General features: G+C 43.8%; 1 protein-coding gene across 3 annotated transcripts in view; it reads left to right on the top strand.

Moving 5' to 3' along the window:
- The window catches only part of DPP10 (dipeptidyl peptidase like 10), a 589554-nt gene that overhangs the window by 346828 nt on the left and 226213 nt on the right, over positions 1–16513 (top strand). The window contains exon 1 of one of the 3 annotated variants that reach the window (XM_082198123.1): positions 4303–5243. The exons of 1 other annotated variant lie outside the window; for it this stretch is intronic. In XM_082198123.1, the coding sequence (XP_082054249.1) occupies positions 5166–5243 (78 nt within the window). In that variant the 5' untranslated portion in view covers positions 4303–5165. Of the gene's footprint in view, positions 1–4302; positions 5244–5447; positions 5470–16513 lie in introns of those variants that run through there. One more of the 3 variants, XM_082198125.1, reaches the window with a different exon arrangement.

The following is a 16513-nucleotide window of genomic DNA, read 5'->3' as shown; positions in this document are numbered from 1 at the left end:
AGAAAAACGAGAAACTGAATTAACCAAAACTGACAGATCCCTCCATCTCCAGTGCTAAGCATCTCTTTAATCTTGATGCCTAGAGTCTCTTCCCACCCACCTCTCAGAGTTCTAAAGCACTTGCATGACTAGGTTCTTTACAGAGGGGATGGAGAATGATTGGCCCTCCAGATTTGTTGTACCACAATTCCAATCATTCCTCATTGCACATGCTGGCTGGGGAGTTCAATAACATTTGGCGGGCCAAAGCTCAGCCATTCCTACTTCAGAGCTTTTAAATTAAAGCCCTGTGTCTCTTCCCTTCTAGGAACTAGCTCTTTGTTTCTGAGTATTGCATGCATTTTAATACATCACAGGAAAAAAAAGAATGGCCAGTCACCCAGAATATTGCTCTTATTAGCCAGTACAGCATACATGCTATGATACGTGTCACCCTGCCACTTATTTCATCTAGTGTTAACTAAGATAAATGTTGGCACTCGCTGACCAGAAGCAAGTTAATTCTGGCATCTTGTCCAACATGTATGTCTGATAGTGCTTGAGCTACAGTACAAGGAAGAAATATAGGATATCGGCATATAAGTAGACATTCTAAGAGGTACGAAATAAATTCAGACAATAACAGATGCATCAGACGCTGCACTAACGAATAATTGCTTAGCATGTAGCATAATGATGGCAATATTGAACCTTGTGGATTTGTTAGGTGGCTGAGCTGAGCACATCACTTCAGTAGAGCTCTGGTGCATTAGTCTGATGTAGGTGTAAAGGAATTAAAGAAAGTCCTTCTCTGGGGCATCCTAAAGGCAAGGCACCTGTGTTTGCTTCTAATGTCAGGTACAAACCTTTGTAAGTGGAAGCATTCCAAATATCAGTCACCAAGAGCAAGACAGACTTGCCCATTTCCCACTCCACATGCCTACAGCGCAACCATGCTTATCTGTAGTATCCAGGTGCCTACTCACAAATCAATTTAGATGAATGATCTGCTAAATTTCCTTTGCTTTCTTCTCCATCACTGACATGCTTAGGTATAGCACCCCACAGAGTATAATTGCTGGATAACAGAAGAACTATTAAAATGATATTATATTCAAAACCATTTATGAAATAATTGAGTCATTTGTGAATTAAATTATTGTCAGTTGGATAAAATCAACCGCCCATCTATATTATATCCTTATTAAGAGCACACGAATGGTTGCAGCAATCTTGACTGCTGGTTGGAGTCTGCTAGAGAGACAACATGCATTCCATAAATACACCATAGGTGAACTAGTTTAGCCGTTTGTCCTAGGAAGACCCTAAGCTGGTTCACCCCACAGCTGTCAGTTAGCTCAGATCCTAAAAAGGTGCATTATATAAAAGATGTTTTCCATGCTGACACAAATGGATTTTTGGTGGGAGGATAAAACATTTCAACATTGCAAATATATATTTGTGTCATTCATTCCTTTAGCTAGTTATTAAATCTGACTCAAATTCTAAGGAGTATTCCATAACTTTGCTGTAACTAAGCATTTAAATCAATCATTTATATTCTTGAAAGCTAGAAGAAAGTCAAAACCAACTTATATATATGAAATGGATTCTGTTTCAAAGCTGTTCTTTTTGCCAAGAGGGCATCTTAGAGCCTAAAGTTGTCCCAGTTTGTACAAGTGTCTGTTTACATAATCTGAAACACTATTTTGATTCTGTATACTTAACCTAAACAGGTCCAACTACATCCCACCATTACAAAGTTTGAAGTCTTAAAAGTTAATAAAATGGGAACTGTCTGTCCATACTTTCTGAAAGCTGCATGATTTGTCTACATGTTGGAGATGATAGACAGCCACATTTCAGACAGATGCATTGCAAAATGTCTAACATGCAGTAGTTCAAAGGATTTCCTTGTGGGGGCAAAATTTGGCTGTTTATAAAGGTGACTATAGACTTGTTTGTGGCTGGAGCACCTTTGTGTGTGTGCACATTAGAGAAGCTGATGAGGTTACCAGAAATTGCTGGAGAGAAGACTGTAACTACCTTAATATGACATGCAATTTTTTTTCAGGCAACAATATACTTCATTAGATGGAGATGTTGCTCTAACAAGCCAGAATAAAACGACCAAGTACATGTTTGTATCATTTTGACAGGGATTATTTTGTGGATAATAACAGACAAAAATACAATCCCACAATATCCTAAGCAGGGGCGGAGGAAAGGGGGTGCGGTGGGGGTGGGGCGCCCCGGGTGTCACTACTGAAGGGGTTGACAAAATAATGGGTGGCACTCACTGTGGGGCCTGCAGTGCACCTGAGCCATGCAGCTCTCCTGGGAGTGATGCCTTGGGCACCCGCAAGCTCCACGCTGGCCCAAACAGTCTGCCCGCCACCTTCCCCTCAGCGGAGTTTGTAACCCGAAGTGTTTGTAACCCGAGGTGCCACTGTACTACTAAAGTATGTAATTCTTGTAAATCACGTGAAGTGTCAGTCAGTGAGGAATTTAGGGGCACTCTCCAGATGCATATACAGTGGTACCTCAGGTTACAGACGCTTCAGGTTACAAACTCAGCTAACCCAGAAATAGTACCTCGAGTTAAGAACTTTGCTTCAGGGTGAGAACAGAAATCGTGTGATGGCAGCAGCAGCAGGAGGCCCCATTAGCTAAAGTGGTACTTCTGCTTAAGAACAGTTTCAGGTTAAGAATGGACCTCCAGAATGTGGTACTGTACAGTGGTACTGTACTTGACCACCTTAGCTACAAACTTCCTGCTAGCTGTTTATTATTCATTTACTGTATGTGTAGCACATTTAGCACACACAGTCCTTGGCTGTGTGTTTCATTAATCTTGAAAATTAGTGCTATGGATTCACTAAAACATCAAAATCCAATTTTAGAATCAGGGAAATGGAAAGTTAAGAGATGTTGGTTTTCCCAGCTGGACAATCTTTCTAAGTCTGGGAGGCAAAAAATAAGAAATAGAAACAGAAAATAAGTAGTCAGCTTTTAATAAACACGTTTTTTTCATTGAGATATATAGGTAAGGAACAACAAATTGTTTCAGTAACTTTTGTTTCCAAGATACATTGTAGATGGATGGTGTCAGACAAGGGTTTAGGAAACTGAGCTCAACTTTTTCCATAGATATGCTTGGTCTTGGGATACTGGCTTGGGGCTTGACTAAACTCCTGATTATTGCAAGGATATGTGTGGATTAGATTATGCCTAACTGCTCAGTATTCAAGTGCTAAATAATGATTACACAGATATCATTGGTTCAATAGGCACTGAGTATTCAGCAATTTTTAAAACTGACCAGATCAGACCTGCTTCACTTTCGTAGGCTCTTCAGGTGCTGTTGGACTACAACACACATCATTGCTGCCTTTGGCCATGCTATCTGGGCCTGATGGGAGTTGGAACTCATCAACATCTGGGGGCCACCTGAGTTTCTAAAGCATGAATATGACCTTTAGGAAACATATAGGACTTTTATTCTCAAAATAGATTTTGCTTTCAGTGAACCCTATAGTGCACATTTCAAATTAAATTAACTCATGCACATCAGCTAGTCTCTGTTGCTCCTCCCCCTTCAAAGTAGAGACATAGGTGGACACAGGATCTATTTATTTGAAAGAAACTCTGGACAGTAGTCAACTCAGAGAAGGTCAATTGTTGACATTAATGGATCTCACTTAGTCATGGTCATTCATTTTAATGGGTCTACTCTGAGTAAAGCTTAGTTGACTACCACCCTGTTTTCTACTTGTATTGTAAACGTTGGACCCCACCACCCCTCTTTCTCTGTGCAAAAACTATTCCACCTTGCAAAACAATATTTCTATCGACATCAGATGAGAAAAAGCATAAAGAGCCAGCAATGCCGTTGGCACTGTGCAATTCTGTATAAATGGATGACAGTCGGAAACAAAACCTTTCCCTTTCTCAGAAAGGCTACTGGATTGCCGATGAGTCCCCCTGCTTGGAATGTTTCATTTCAGAGACGAGATCAAGGGGCTGATTTGTAACTTAGCCAGTTTGCACGAGCGCGTGCGTTTGTGCATGTCCGCAGAAGTCACACGCCGAAGCATAATAACTTAACAGTTGATGCTCAAGGCAAATCTCCCCTCTCTCCTCTCCCGCCTGCTCCTCTTCCCCACCTTTTCCTTTCGTTCCCCATCAAAGCGCTCGATCCACCCTTGGAGCGAACGCCCTGCCCTGCCCTGCCTGCTACCCCAAGGTGACGGATTTAGCCGCGCGATTGGAGGCGGCATTCTTCAGAAGTCGTGCAAAAACCGGGAAGTGAGAAAGGCGGAGGGGTAGGGGAAAGAGGCGCGCTCTACAGCAGCCAGGTAGGCAGCAGCAGCAGCAGCAGCAGCAGCGTCCCCTATGCCCGGGATTCCGAATGGTCCGCTCCAGCTGAGGAGGGAAAGCGAATGTGCCGTCTGAGGGAGCCGCGCTGTGCTCCTTTCCCCCTGCGTTCTCGCTGTGGCGCCGGGCTGCGGGATCCAGCTGCTGCTGCTGCTGCTGCGAGGGGAAGATAGGGCGAGCGGGGGAGAAGGCGAGCGCGCGCGCGCCCTGGGCTGCTGTTCTCCTCCCTTCTTCCACCTGCCCTTAGGGAAGCACTTCGGACTCTGGGACCACCGGTGCCACAGCCACTCGCCGCTGCCACTGGATCTCCTCCTGCTGCTTTTTTTTTGGGGGGGGGGCATACTGTAGGAATGCCCGACCGTGCCGGTGAGGGGAGCCAACCCGCGTCCCAGGTGGCTGCCGCTTTGGGGCTGCCGTGCGCTCCTTAGTCGCCCGCGCCCTGGCTTTGGAGCTGGCCGCTCCGGTCCTCTTTTGGGGGGCGCGCTTTTTCTCTCTCGCTTCCCTCAGTTCGGCTTGGGCTTGAGGGGGTTGGAATTGCGGTAGCCGGAGGAGGACGAGGCAGGCGGCTGCTTCCCGCGCTGCCCGGTGGGGCTTTCTCCGCCGCCGCGTCCCTCCGCCGGCTTTCTTTCTTTCTTCTTCTTCTTCTCCTTCATCTTCCGCGTCATCTGCTTCTTCGCTCGCGCCGTGGGAAGAGAGCGGGCAGCTTTTGTCATGCCAGCGGGGCCGAGGGAAGCGGCTCTCGGACTACAGGACCAGTGAGAGGAAGTGCCCGCGTGTCTCTCTCTCCCCCCCCCCACTCCTCCCCGACCATGACAGCCATGAAGGAGCAGCAGCAGGCGCCGCCGAACCCGGGCAGCCGGGGGAGCCAGGCTCCCCAGCAAGACCAGGTAGGACTTGGCAGCAACTCCGCCGCCTCAGCCTGTGGGGGGGGGGGGTATCTGTGTGTGCTTTCCTGGGAGGGGGGTGGCTTTCGTCCACCATTTCCTGCCCATTGAGGACCAGCATGGCAGCCCAAGTTGTGGCAAATAATTGGGGGGAGGAAGAAGAAACAGAGATGAGAGTCCGCTTTGGCGCGCGAGCCTCAGCGTCCAGGAAGGCACAATATGGGGCCAGGTGCTGTTGCTTCTGCTGCCGCCGCCTCTTCCCCTGGAAAAGAAGACTTTCCCACTTGGCGGAGACTGTTGCTTATGCGTGCGGAAAGGATCCTTTCAGCCAGGCTGCAAGTGATGTGTGTGTGTGTGTGGGGAGGATTGGCGGGCAATGGCTGGGGGAAGGAGGTGAGGTGGGTGGGGTGGGAAAGGGAGCCATGGCCTGAGAGAGGAGGAAGGGAACCTGCGTGCATCTCCCTCTCGGGCAGGCAAAGTCCTAAAGGGAGCCCCGGAGCCCTGCTTTTAGATGCATCTAATAACAGCACAACCCACTGACCTTTATGGGGCAGAGAAGATTTGGTGGGGGAGGGGAGGGTGCAGTCAAAGGGAAACAGAAGGCTTTTGGCTTCGATGGCGAGAAGGGAAAAGATGCAGAGGTCTGAAGACAAGAGTCCAGTGTTATGCTCCTCTTTGGAAAAGACTATCGGATGAAGTAATAGGTGTGTGCAAGAGAGAGATGATATGGCTGTACAGGTGCAGAGGGGAGGAGAAGACACAGCACTAGGAAATTCAGGGAGATGAGGAAGAATGCAGACCATCATATTCAGAGCCTTCCGTTTTCATCCTAAGGAATGTTTGCTGTTCTCCCTTGGTTTTCTGTCTTTGGTTGTGGGCTTCTTTTTCTCCGCAAGTTGCACTAAACAAAGACAGAAAATGTGCAGGCTTTTTATAGATGCGTTGTGTTTACATCAATTAATGGCCCTCAGAAGAGGCTGCCAGCTATCAGGTCACTGGTTAATAGTGGCATTCTAGAGAGGAGAAAAGGCTGGCTGGTGTTACCAGAGATGGTGCTGTGCGCTCAGTATAGACACAAGGAATCTGTGAAATTCTCTCTGCTTGTCAGTTACTCTGTTGCCAGAAGCAGGGATGAAAGGAGTGAAATAAACTGGTGTGTGTAGAGAGAGATTTGGGAGTGAGATGCAGAAACTTGTGCCAGCCCAATACCCGCAACAAGAAACAGAAGGAAAATGTTATTGATTCTCTAGAGCTCCGTTTGGGGTTTTCATCATTGCTGCTTGTCCTTTGCTCCCGGTTAACACTTGCAAAAGTATTCACTGCCATACTACAGAGATACTGTAGTGGTATTTTATTTTTTTTACTAAACAAAGCAATTACAAAGTATTCAGTTGTCAAAACTGTACTTCATATCATGACTTCTAACTTATACATATTTATCTCCCCCCCCTTTTTTTTTCTGGGACGCTTCATGTTTATATTAGTAATCTTACTGCCTGGAGCACTAAGATGTCTCTACCATTTTTAAGGTGGAAAGGAGCAATTTGGAGCAATTTGCTTCTGAACTGTAAAGTGTGGTCAAGATGGGAATGTCTGTTTACAGATATATCCTTTCAGTATTCACATATCTTAGGTTTCATTACAGTAAGCATCTGTATCTTACAGTAGCTCACGAATCACAGAAACTGTTTCATTAGCTGTCAGTTTTCCTGCGAGTTCTCCATGCACCCCCCACTTCTTTTCATTAACCCGTGACACTACCTCGAAAGGCATTGCAGAGTTTGAGAAAGTGGGAGGAAGAGGGGGAACATATTGGAGATTGACATAGGCACATCTGCTCTAAGCCATGTATGGCTAATAATGACAAGTAAAATGAATGTTTTTCACAAAACATATTTCAACTTGCAATAAGATTTCCCCCCCATTGTATTTGTGAAAACTATTGGACAAGATTTATATATCTCTGTCTCTCTATATAACATTTATTACATATTCAGTATGTTTTATAATGTCAATTTTCTCAGTAGAAGATCTTGCACTGACTACCTATTTAGTTTCTTTTCTGAATTATTCACAAAAAGGTAATGCCCAAGTTAGATTTTAAAGTGTGGCCCTCCATCTCAAATTACATGGCATTGTTTCCTGAAACACTAAACTTAATTAGTAAGTTGCAGCTTTGTTGTGTGAAGTCTTTTAATGTTCTGAGTAAAATCAATGCATTAATTAAACTTGTTTGGGAGAGGGTGATTGGGTTATTTCAGTCAGTACTTAATGCTTATGTGGAGGACAGATTCATGTGGCTTTTTGAAATTTTACAGAGTTCTGTATTGAATAAAATATTACTACTTTTGTTCCTTGTAATTAATTTAATTGGGTTTGCAGCCTGTCCTGCTAAAATCTCATCTTACTCACTGCTGTCCTTGCATTGCTATGTTGGTCACACTTCCATTTTTCAAGCTAAGCAGCTGTCACTTTTGCCTAGGCCATGTAGTGACTAATGCCTAGCTGTGGCAGCATTCGGACACAGGTGTCTCAATGCAATGTGAAGGGCTGTAGTTCATAGTACAGCATTTGCAAAAGGTCCAAGCTTCAATCTCTGGTTGGGCTGGAGGAGGGACCCCTGCTTGAATCCCTGGAGAACCACTGCTGGTGAGTGTCAGATAAGATAGAACAATTGTCTGACTTGGTATAAAGCAGCTTCCTATGTATAACATGCATATAACTTTCAGCTTCTGCAGATCAGTAAACACTCACAACTTGATTCCAGTTACTATTTTGCTGGTAAATCCATGTACAGTGGTACTTTGGGTTACAGACGCTTCAGGTTATAGACTCTGCTAACCCAGAAATAGTACTCAGGTTAAGAACTTTGCTTCAGGATGAGAACAGAAATCGCATGGCAGCGGTGGCAGTGGGAGGCCCCATTAGCTGAAGTAGTACCTCAGGTTAAGAACACTTTCAGGTTAAGAATGGGCCTCTGGAACGAATTAAGTTCTTAACCCGAGGTACCACTGTCTAAACATAAAAACAGCATTACTGCTATTGCTTTCTTCTGTATTAGATAGAAATAGGGAGGATAGGGAGGGAAAATAGTATTCACACTGAAATAACCTGCCTAGTTGGTGATATTATTCAGAAAGGTGAAATCGCAAGCAGAATAGTTGAGTTCCTCAAAGGAGTATCTCCCAGGGCTTTGTAGGAGCCAACTCCCTTTGCTCTCCCAATAAAATATTTGAGGGAGCTGCCACCCCAGTAGATGGGGATTGTCATTAAAATAGTGTGTGCACACCATGTCATGTGACTGATTATGCAGAGTGGGGTTTACCGGCTCCCCCAATATTTTATTCAAGTTGGTACCCCTGCAGGGCTGGGTTAAATATCAGCTGTGATTTACAGTAAATAAATGCAAAATGTAAAGTCCATCACTTTTTATTCCCATAAAATATATATGCTGATGGAAGTCAGATGTTAGACCTGTGCTAGACAACTAACTGAACATACAAAGTCAGTATGTTGTTTCATTAATAAAAAGCTTATTTAGGGCCAAGCTAGACATAGAATCTTAGAATTGTAGAGTTGGAAAGGACCATGATGTTCATCTAGTCCAAACCCCTGCAATGCTGGAATCTTTTGCCCAAGGTGGGATTCAAACCCATAACCCTGTGATCAAGAGTCTCATGCTCTACCAACTGAACTTTTCAGCAGCCAGAGATCCGTGATGAGGATTTTCACTGCTACTTTGAAGAGCAGAAAATTATGCTGTGAAAGCACGTGCTTTCCCAACACCATTTCCATCATTTAAATTGTGCTTTCTCACTCACCAAAGCTGCTGAAGCTACCATTAACTATGCAGGGAAAAACATAAGGTATGTTTCCCCCTGTGAAAGTAATGGCAGCACACTTTAGACTAGGAAAATGGTTAGGCAAGAGAGGTTTAAATACCCATTCCCCATTGCTCTCCAAAGTATCTAAATAGAACTTCTTGCTCTTGACATATTTGGAAAACAATAGTTTACACATCTCATGGAAAGTACAGACAAGAACAACTAAAACGATTAAATGACTCAAACACCCAAGTGTAAAGAGATTTGAGATTTTACTTGGGAGCAGGGAAGATGACTAGGGTTTAGTTAGAAACTTGTAGTGATTCATATGATTATCAATGGTAGAAAGAACCTTTTTTGCTCTCACAGGAGCATGAGAATGTGGAATAACTTAGGTACAAATGATTAGATGTCACACAAATTATTGGATGTGACAGAAGGAGTTATGTGATTACATCTCCTGAAAAGAAAAATAGAGGCAATATTATTGATTGTATCAGTGGCGTGGCCAGTTTGGATCAGGGCAATAGCACTGGGATTGGTTTAATCTTCCTATACACCATTTCTTGGTTCAATCCCAAATACTACTTGTTTCCCCTTGCAGCTTGATCCACCAAGTTAGATTTATGCAAACAGACAGGTTCTCCCTTCTGCATTTGAATTTCACCCCAGGGCTCAAGAAAATTTCTTGGTTTTATTTAGACATGTGACACAATCCTTCCCCAGGTACCGGTAGTTCCAGTTTCCATATATTTGGGGTTCACAAAATTACTCCCCTCTCTCATACCATGCCAGGCCATTACAGAAGATGAGGTATGTGCACACTTCCTATCTAGTAAACTCCTCCTGCTCAGAGTGATAGTGGGATAAGTGGAGTTGGTGAAGATGAAGGATGTGCACACTCATGCCCCCTTTTCCTGAAATGGCACACACAGATGTGCTCGCATTCAGGGAAGTTGGCAAAACTGGCATCTGTTTTGTTCTCTAAATATCCCTTCACATGTCAGTGCTATAACCACGTGTGGAATAACTACTCACATGTATTTTCTTCAAAATCCAATTTTGCTATGACCACAAAGTACAGAGAGGCAAAACTATAGAATCCCAGCAGGGATTTATCCTTTCATCTGTTAAGAATATAAGAAAATGAAAAAAAAATCATAGGGGGAAAAATCACAAACTGTTGAGGCTCCTGAAATATACTTGCAGGTCACTGTCAAACTCAACTGTTTGTTTTTAGCCATCTGCAGACGTGGCTCAAATGAATGCAAGATTTTCTGGCAAACCATAAGAGCAGGAAAGCATGGCTATTGTCCTCTCCTTTCCCCCACCCTCAAATGAAAACTGAGGTTCCTAGGATACCACATTCCATGCCAGATTTAAGACTAAAAAGATACAGAGAATGCATGTAGAGGGGTGTGTGTGTGTGTGTGTGAGAGAGAGAGAGAGAGAGAGAGAGAGAGAGAGAAATGCTGAAAATTGGAGAAAACGCCAATTTTCTGTCCCCCCAGTACACCCACACTCTGGCAATACATCCCAGATGTCACAATAACATTTCACATACACAAAAAGTCAGCTCATCCTGTTTTACATCTCCGACTTTAACGGAATTATTTTTAAAAAACCACAGAATACCTAAATGCTTCTTTCTGAACCTAAATTAACCTTCCTCAAATCTGCTTGAAGAATTCATCAGATGGCCTTTATCCGCCTCTCACTTCTAGCAACTTGCCACAATATATCAAACAATAGCTCCTAATGAGCATAAGAGAAACTACAGCCATTCAATATAATGTACCCATGTGGGGTGCTAGTTGATGAATGCTTCTATTTTGCCACAGATGAGAATACTCACATAATCCCTACAGGTATGAACACTGTGAGAGACTAGTTTGTTTACAAAAAAGCAGTTAAGCGGTACCATCTTGTAGAGGTTATTGCTGTTTATGCAAACTATCTGAAGATTAAAAATAAAAAAGCATTCAGTTCATTGATACGAGTAATCTATTCTAATGGATCCTAATGATAATATCAAATTTGCATACATCTTATACATATTTTAGGCAGATTTCCATAGCATGTGAAATATACATTGTATGTTCTTTGGGCATAGGATTCATTCATAACTCAAGGCTTTCATTCTCTTTCTCCCTTTTTCTTTCTCTTTCTGTCTTTCTCCCTCCCTCCCTCCCTCCCTCCACACACACACACACACACACACACACAGAGTAATTTGTTGTTTAAAAATATCATAATTTTTAATTTCTTTTTAAAAATTCTATCCTGTCTTTCTTTCTTCATGGAACCAATAGAGACATAAGCAAACAACAAATTTCCGTCTGTCTTTCTATAGGCGGAATTCAGTGTTCAGTGGTACCTTGGGTTACATACGCTTCAGGTTACATACGCTTCAGGTTGCAGACTCCGCTAACCCAGAAATAGTACCTCGAGTTAAGAACTTTGCTTCAGGATGAGAAGAGAAATTGTGCTCCGGCAGCGCGGCAGCAGCAGGAGTCCCCATTAGCTAAAGTGGTGCTTCAGGTTAAGAACAGTTTCAGGTTAGGAACAGATCTCCAGAACGAATTAACTACTTAACCCGAGGTACCACTGTAGTGCTAAGCACATAGCTCTATCAGCACATTTCTGCTTGCCTGATGGAACGATTTGCCCTCTCCTCCCTCCCATATACTGTTTTAGGGGTTCTCCTAAACTCTCTACAGTGCTTATACTATGATGATGATGATGATGATGATGATAATAATAATAATAATAATAATAATAATAATAATTATTATTATTATTATTATTATTATTATTATTATTATTATTATTATTAATAATAATAATACCCCGCCCATCTGGCTGGGTTTCCCCAGCCACTCTGGGCGGCTTCCAAAAGAATATTAAAATACTGTGATACATCCCAAATAATTACCGCCCAGTCAGTCTGACATCAATAGCAGGGAAGATTCTGGAGCAGATCATTAAGCAAACAGTCTGTGAGCACCTAGAAAGGAATGCTGTGATCACCAATAGTCAGCATGGATTTCTGAAAAATAAGTCATGTCAGACTAACCTGATCTCGTTTTTTGACAGAATTACAAGCCTGGTAGATGAAGGGAACGCAGTGGATGTAGCCTACCTTGATTTCAGCAAGGCATTTGACAAGGTGCCCCATGATATTCTTGTAAAGAAGCTGGTAAAATGCGGTCTTGACTATGCTACCACTCAGTGGATTTGTAACTGGCTGACTGACCGAACCCAAAGGGTGCTCATCAATGGTTCCTCTTCATCCTGGAGAAGAGTGACTAGTGGGGTGCCACAGGGTTCTGTCTTGGGCCCGGTCTTATTCAACATCTTTATCAACGACTTGGATGATGGACTCAAGGGCATCCTGATCAAATTTGCAGATGACACCAAACTGGGAGGGGTGGCTAACACCCCAGAGGACAGGATCACACTTCAAAACGACCTTGACAGATTAGAGAACTGGGCAAAAATAAACAAGATGAATTTTAACAGGGAGAAATGTAAAGTATTGCACTTGGGCAAAAAAAATGAGAGGCACAAATACAAGATGGGGGACACCTGGCTTGAGAGCAGTACATGTGAAAAGGATCTAGGAGTCTTGGTTGACCACAAACTTGACATGAGCCAACAGTGTGACGCGGCAGCTAAAAAAGCCAATGCAATTCTGGGCTGCATCAATAGGAGTATAGCATCTAGATCAAGGGAAGTAATAGTGCCACTGTATTCTGCTCTGGTCAGACCACACCTGGAGTACTGTGTCCAGTTCTGGGCACCACAATTCAAGAAGGACACTGACAAACTGGAACGTGTCCAGAGGAGGGCAACCAAAATGGTCAAAGGCCTGGAAACGATGCCTTATGAGGAACGGCTAAGGGAGCTGGGCATGTTTAGCCTGGAGAAGAGGAGGTTGAGGGGTGATATGATAGCCATGTTCAAATATATAAAAGGATGTCACATGGAGGAGGGAGAAAGGTTGTTTTCTGCTGCTCCGGAGAAGCGGACACGGAGCAATGGATCCAAACTACAAGAAAGAAGATTCCACCTAAACATTAGGAAGAACTTCCTGACAGTGAGAGCTGTTCGACAGTGGAATTTGCTGCCAAGGAGTGTGGTGGAGTCTCCTACTTTGGAGGTCTTTAAGCAGAGGCTTGACAACCATATGTCAGGAGTGCTCTGATGGTGTTTCCTGCTTGGCAGGGGGTTGGACTCGATGGCCCTTGTGGTCTCTTCCAACTCTATGATTCTATGATTCTATGATTCTATGATTCTATACATCAAACATTAAAAGCTTCCCTAAACAGGGCTGCCTTCAGATGTCTTCTAAAAGCCTGGTAGTTGTTGTTCTCTTTGACATCTGGTGGGAGGGCGTTCCACAGGGAGGGCGCCACTACCGAGAAGGCCCTCTGCCTGGTTCCCTGTAACTTGGCTTCTCGCAGTGAGGGAACCGCCAGAAGGCCCTCGGTGCTGGACCTCAGTGTCCAGATATAACGATGGAGGTGGAGACGCTCCTTCAGGTATACTGGACCGAGGCCGTTTAGGGCTTTAAAGGTCAGCACCAACACTTTAAATTGTGCTTGGAAACGTACTGGGAGCCAATGTAGGTCTTTCAAGACCGGTGTTATATGGTCTTGGCGGCCGCTCCCAGTCACCAGTCTGGCTGCTGCATTCTGGATTAGTTTTAGTTTCCGGGTCACCTTCAAAGTTAGCCCCACATAGGCGCATTGCAGTAGTCCAAGCGGGAGATAACCAGAGCATGCACCACTCTGGCGAGACAGTCCACAGGCAGATAGGGTCTCAGCCTACATACTAGATGGAGCTGGTACACAGCTGCCCTGGACACGGATTTAACCTGTGCCTCCATGGACAGCTGTGAGTCCAAAATGACTCCCAGGCTGCGCACCTGGTCCTTCAGGGGCACAGTTACCCCATTCAGGACCAGGGAATCCTCCACACCTGCCCGCCTCCTGTCCCCCAGAAACAGTACTTCTGTCTTGTCAGGATTCAATCTCAATCTGTTTGCCGCCATCCATCCTCCAACCGCCTCCAGACACTCACACAGGACCGTCACCGCCTTCACTGGTTCTGATTTGAAAGAGAGGTAGAGCTGGGTATCATCCGCATACTGATGAACACCCAGCCCAAACCCCCTGATGATCTCTCCCAGCGGCTGCATGTAGATGTTGAAAAGCATGGGGGAGAGGACAGAACCCTGAGGCACCCCACATGTGAGAGCCCAGGGGTCTGAACACTCATTCCCCACCACCACTTTCTGAACACGGCCCAGGAGGAAGGAGCGGAACCACTGTATGACAGTACCCCCAGCTCCCAGCCCCTCAAGACGGTCCAGAAGGATGTTATGGTCGATGGTATCAAACGCCGCTGAGAGATCCAGCAGAACTAGGAAACAGCTCTCACCTTTGTCCCTAGCCTGCCGGAGATCATCAACCAGTGCGACCAAGGCAGTTTCAGTCCCGTGATGAGGCCTGAATCCTGACTGGAAGGGATCCAAATGGTCCGCTTCTTCCAGGCGTGCCTGGAGTTGTTCAGCAACCACTCGCTCAATCACCTTGCCCAAGAATGGAAGATTTGAGACTGGGCGATAGTTGGCCATTGTGGCCGCATCTAAAGATGGTTTTTTAAGAAGCTGTTTAATAACCGCCTCTATATGGGTAGGATTCATCATGGCTGTTGCATAAATATTCTACCTTTCCCCTCTGCAATATGGCTACTAACTATCTGTTTGGCTTCTCATCACAGCCCTTTTCTGGCAAAAGATACACCCCACTAATTTCTAAAAAACAAACGAGGCAAATAAAATTAATTTCCTTATATACTTTAGAGCTTATATCTGGATGCCTGTGGGTGGTTTAGAGATTTTTGTCTAACTTTCTGTGTGCTTGATGATTCGGTGCAACGTGTCTAAGGATGTGTGGCAGAAATTGCTGATGTACAAGGTGAAAAGATTTTATACTGATAAAGGATGGCATCCAACGGATATCTGCTGACAGAAAGCATCTGTCATAGGAATGGGGGAGTGAGACAATTTTTAGTGATTTTCCCCATGCATTTCCCTTGTATTCACCCTAATTTGCCTCCCTAATTTGAGGGTGAGAAGGAATCACTGAAAATTCTAATTCCACTGACAGATTCATTCCATTAGTGGAACACACACCACTGGCTATCACTCCCCAAATAGTGATAAGGAGAATTGAAGTAGTATCTCAAAGCTATGTACAGCTTGCTTGTGTATATTGTTGTTGACAAAAAAGTGTTTTGAAAGTCCTAATTCTTCTTATTCTCCATTCACAAAAATAACCCCTTGCCTGATTTTTTTATAACTCAGATCTCAGACAAAACCATGTACAGTATCATAATATATGCTGGGTATTATGAAAAATTACTACTGTGTAGTAGGCGATGATTCTTCACACCTTCAAGCTAAAGGTGGTAGCGGTGAATATCCCAATCATGACTAACAGAAGAGGATATGCTGATGTTAGCAGAGAAGCGGGTGGATAGCTTACCAGTTAGTATTTGTGCCTGGTAAAGCATTCATGTACCATGTTGTCCTTGTTCCAGATTTATGCAACATAGGTAGAAACTCTCACAAAATGTGCAAATAATATTTTTGCAGTGGCAAACCTGGTTTTTATTAAAGCTACAATATACAGGGTGACTTTATTGAGTTTTGTGCTTTTGATACTTGGTTGGTTTGTGGTGCCTTTTTGGGCTTTAGTCCTTGCCCATGACTTTTTGACCCTTCATTTACCTACAATTGCCTTCTTTCTCCCAAAAGAAAATTTCAACCCAACTTGCCTAGTCAAAATGCAAAGGAAATAATATCTCATTCTTTTGCTTCTAGCAAATTGACAGTGCTATGCAGAAAGACTCTGCAGAATGAAAGAATCTTTGTGTGTGTGTGTGTGTGTGTGTGTGAGAGAGAGAGAGAGAGAGAGAGAGAGAGAGAGATAAACAAACAGACAGACAGACAGACTGTGATGGAGGGGAATCATAAAAGGGGCACTGCATTTCTTTCTTCAGGTTAAATATAAACAATACCAATTAATAATGAGCATGTGGTTAACACAATGCATTTCCTTCATTATTTCCACATTAAAACGAGTTAATTTAAAATGCCAGTTTGCTCTGTTGGCCAAAATATAATTTATAATATTTAGGAGCACCAAGTATCTTGGAAGTTTAAAGTTGAATAATTATTCTTTGGTTTAAAAAGCATTCCCTTTTCTCTCCCCCTCCCCTTCCCCAATTTTGTATCAATGCTGCAATGGACACTTACTTGATAAGCCTCTTTGGTCTGAGTGGGGCTTGATTCGGAGTAAATATTCATTGGACTGCACTGTAAATTTAACACATTCTTATAATGAATCTGCTGCAGAGGAATAAACATAAGCAATACGT

The sequence above is a fragment of the Podarcis vaucheri genome, assembly GCF_965113315.1.
Source record: "Podarcis vaucheri genome assembly, chromosome: 1".
Lineage (NCBI taxonomy): Eukaryota > Metazoa > Chordata > Lepidosauria > Squamata > Lacertidae > Podarcis > Podarcis vaucheri.
The sequence above is the reverse complement of the archived record's forward strand: the minus strand, read 5'-3'. Positions and strand labels throughout refer to the sequence as shown.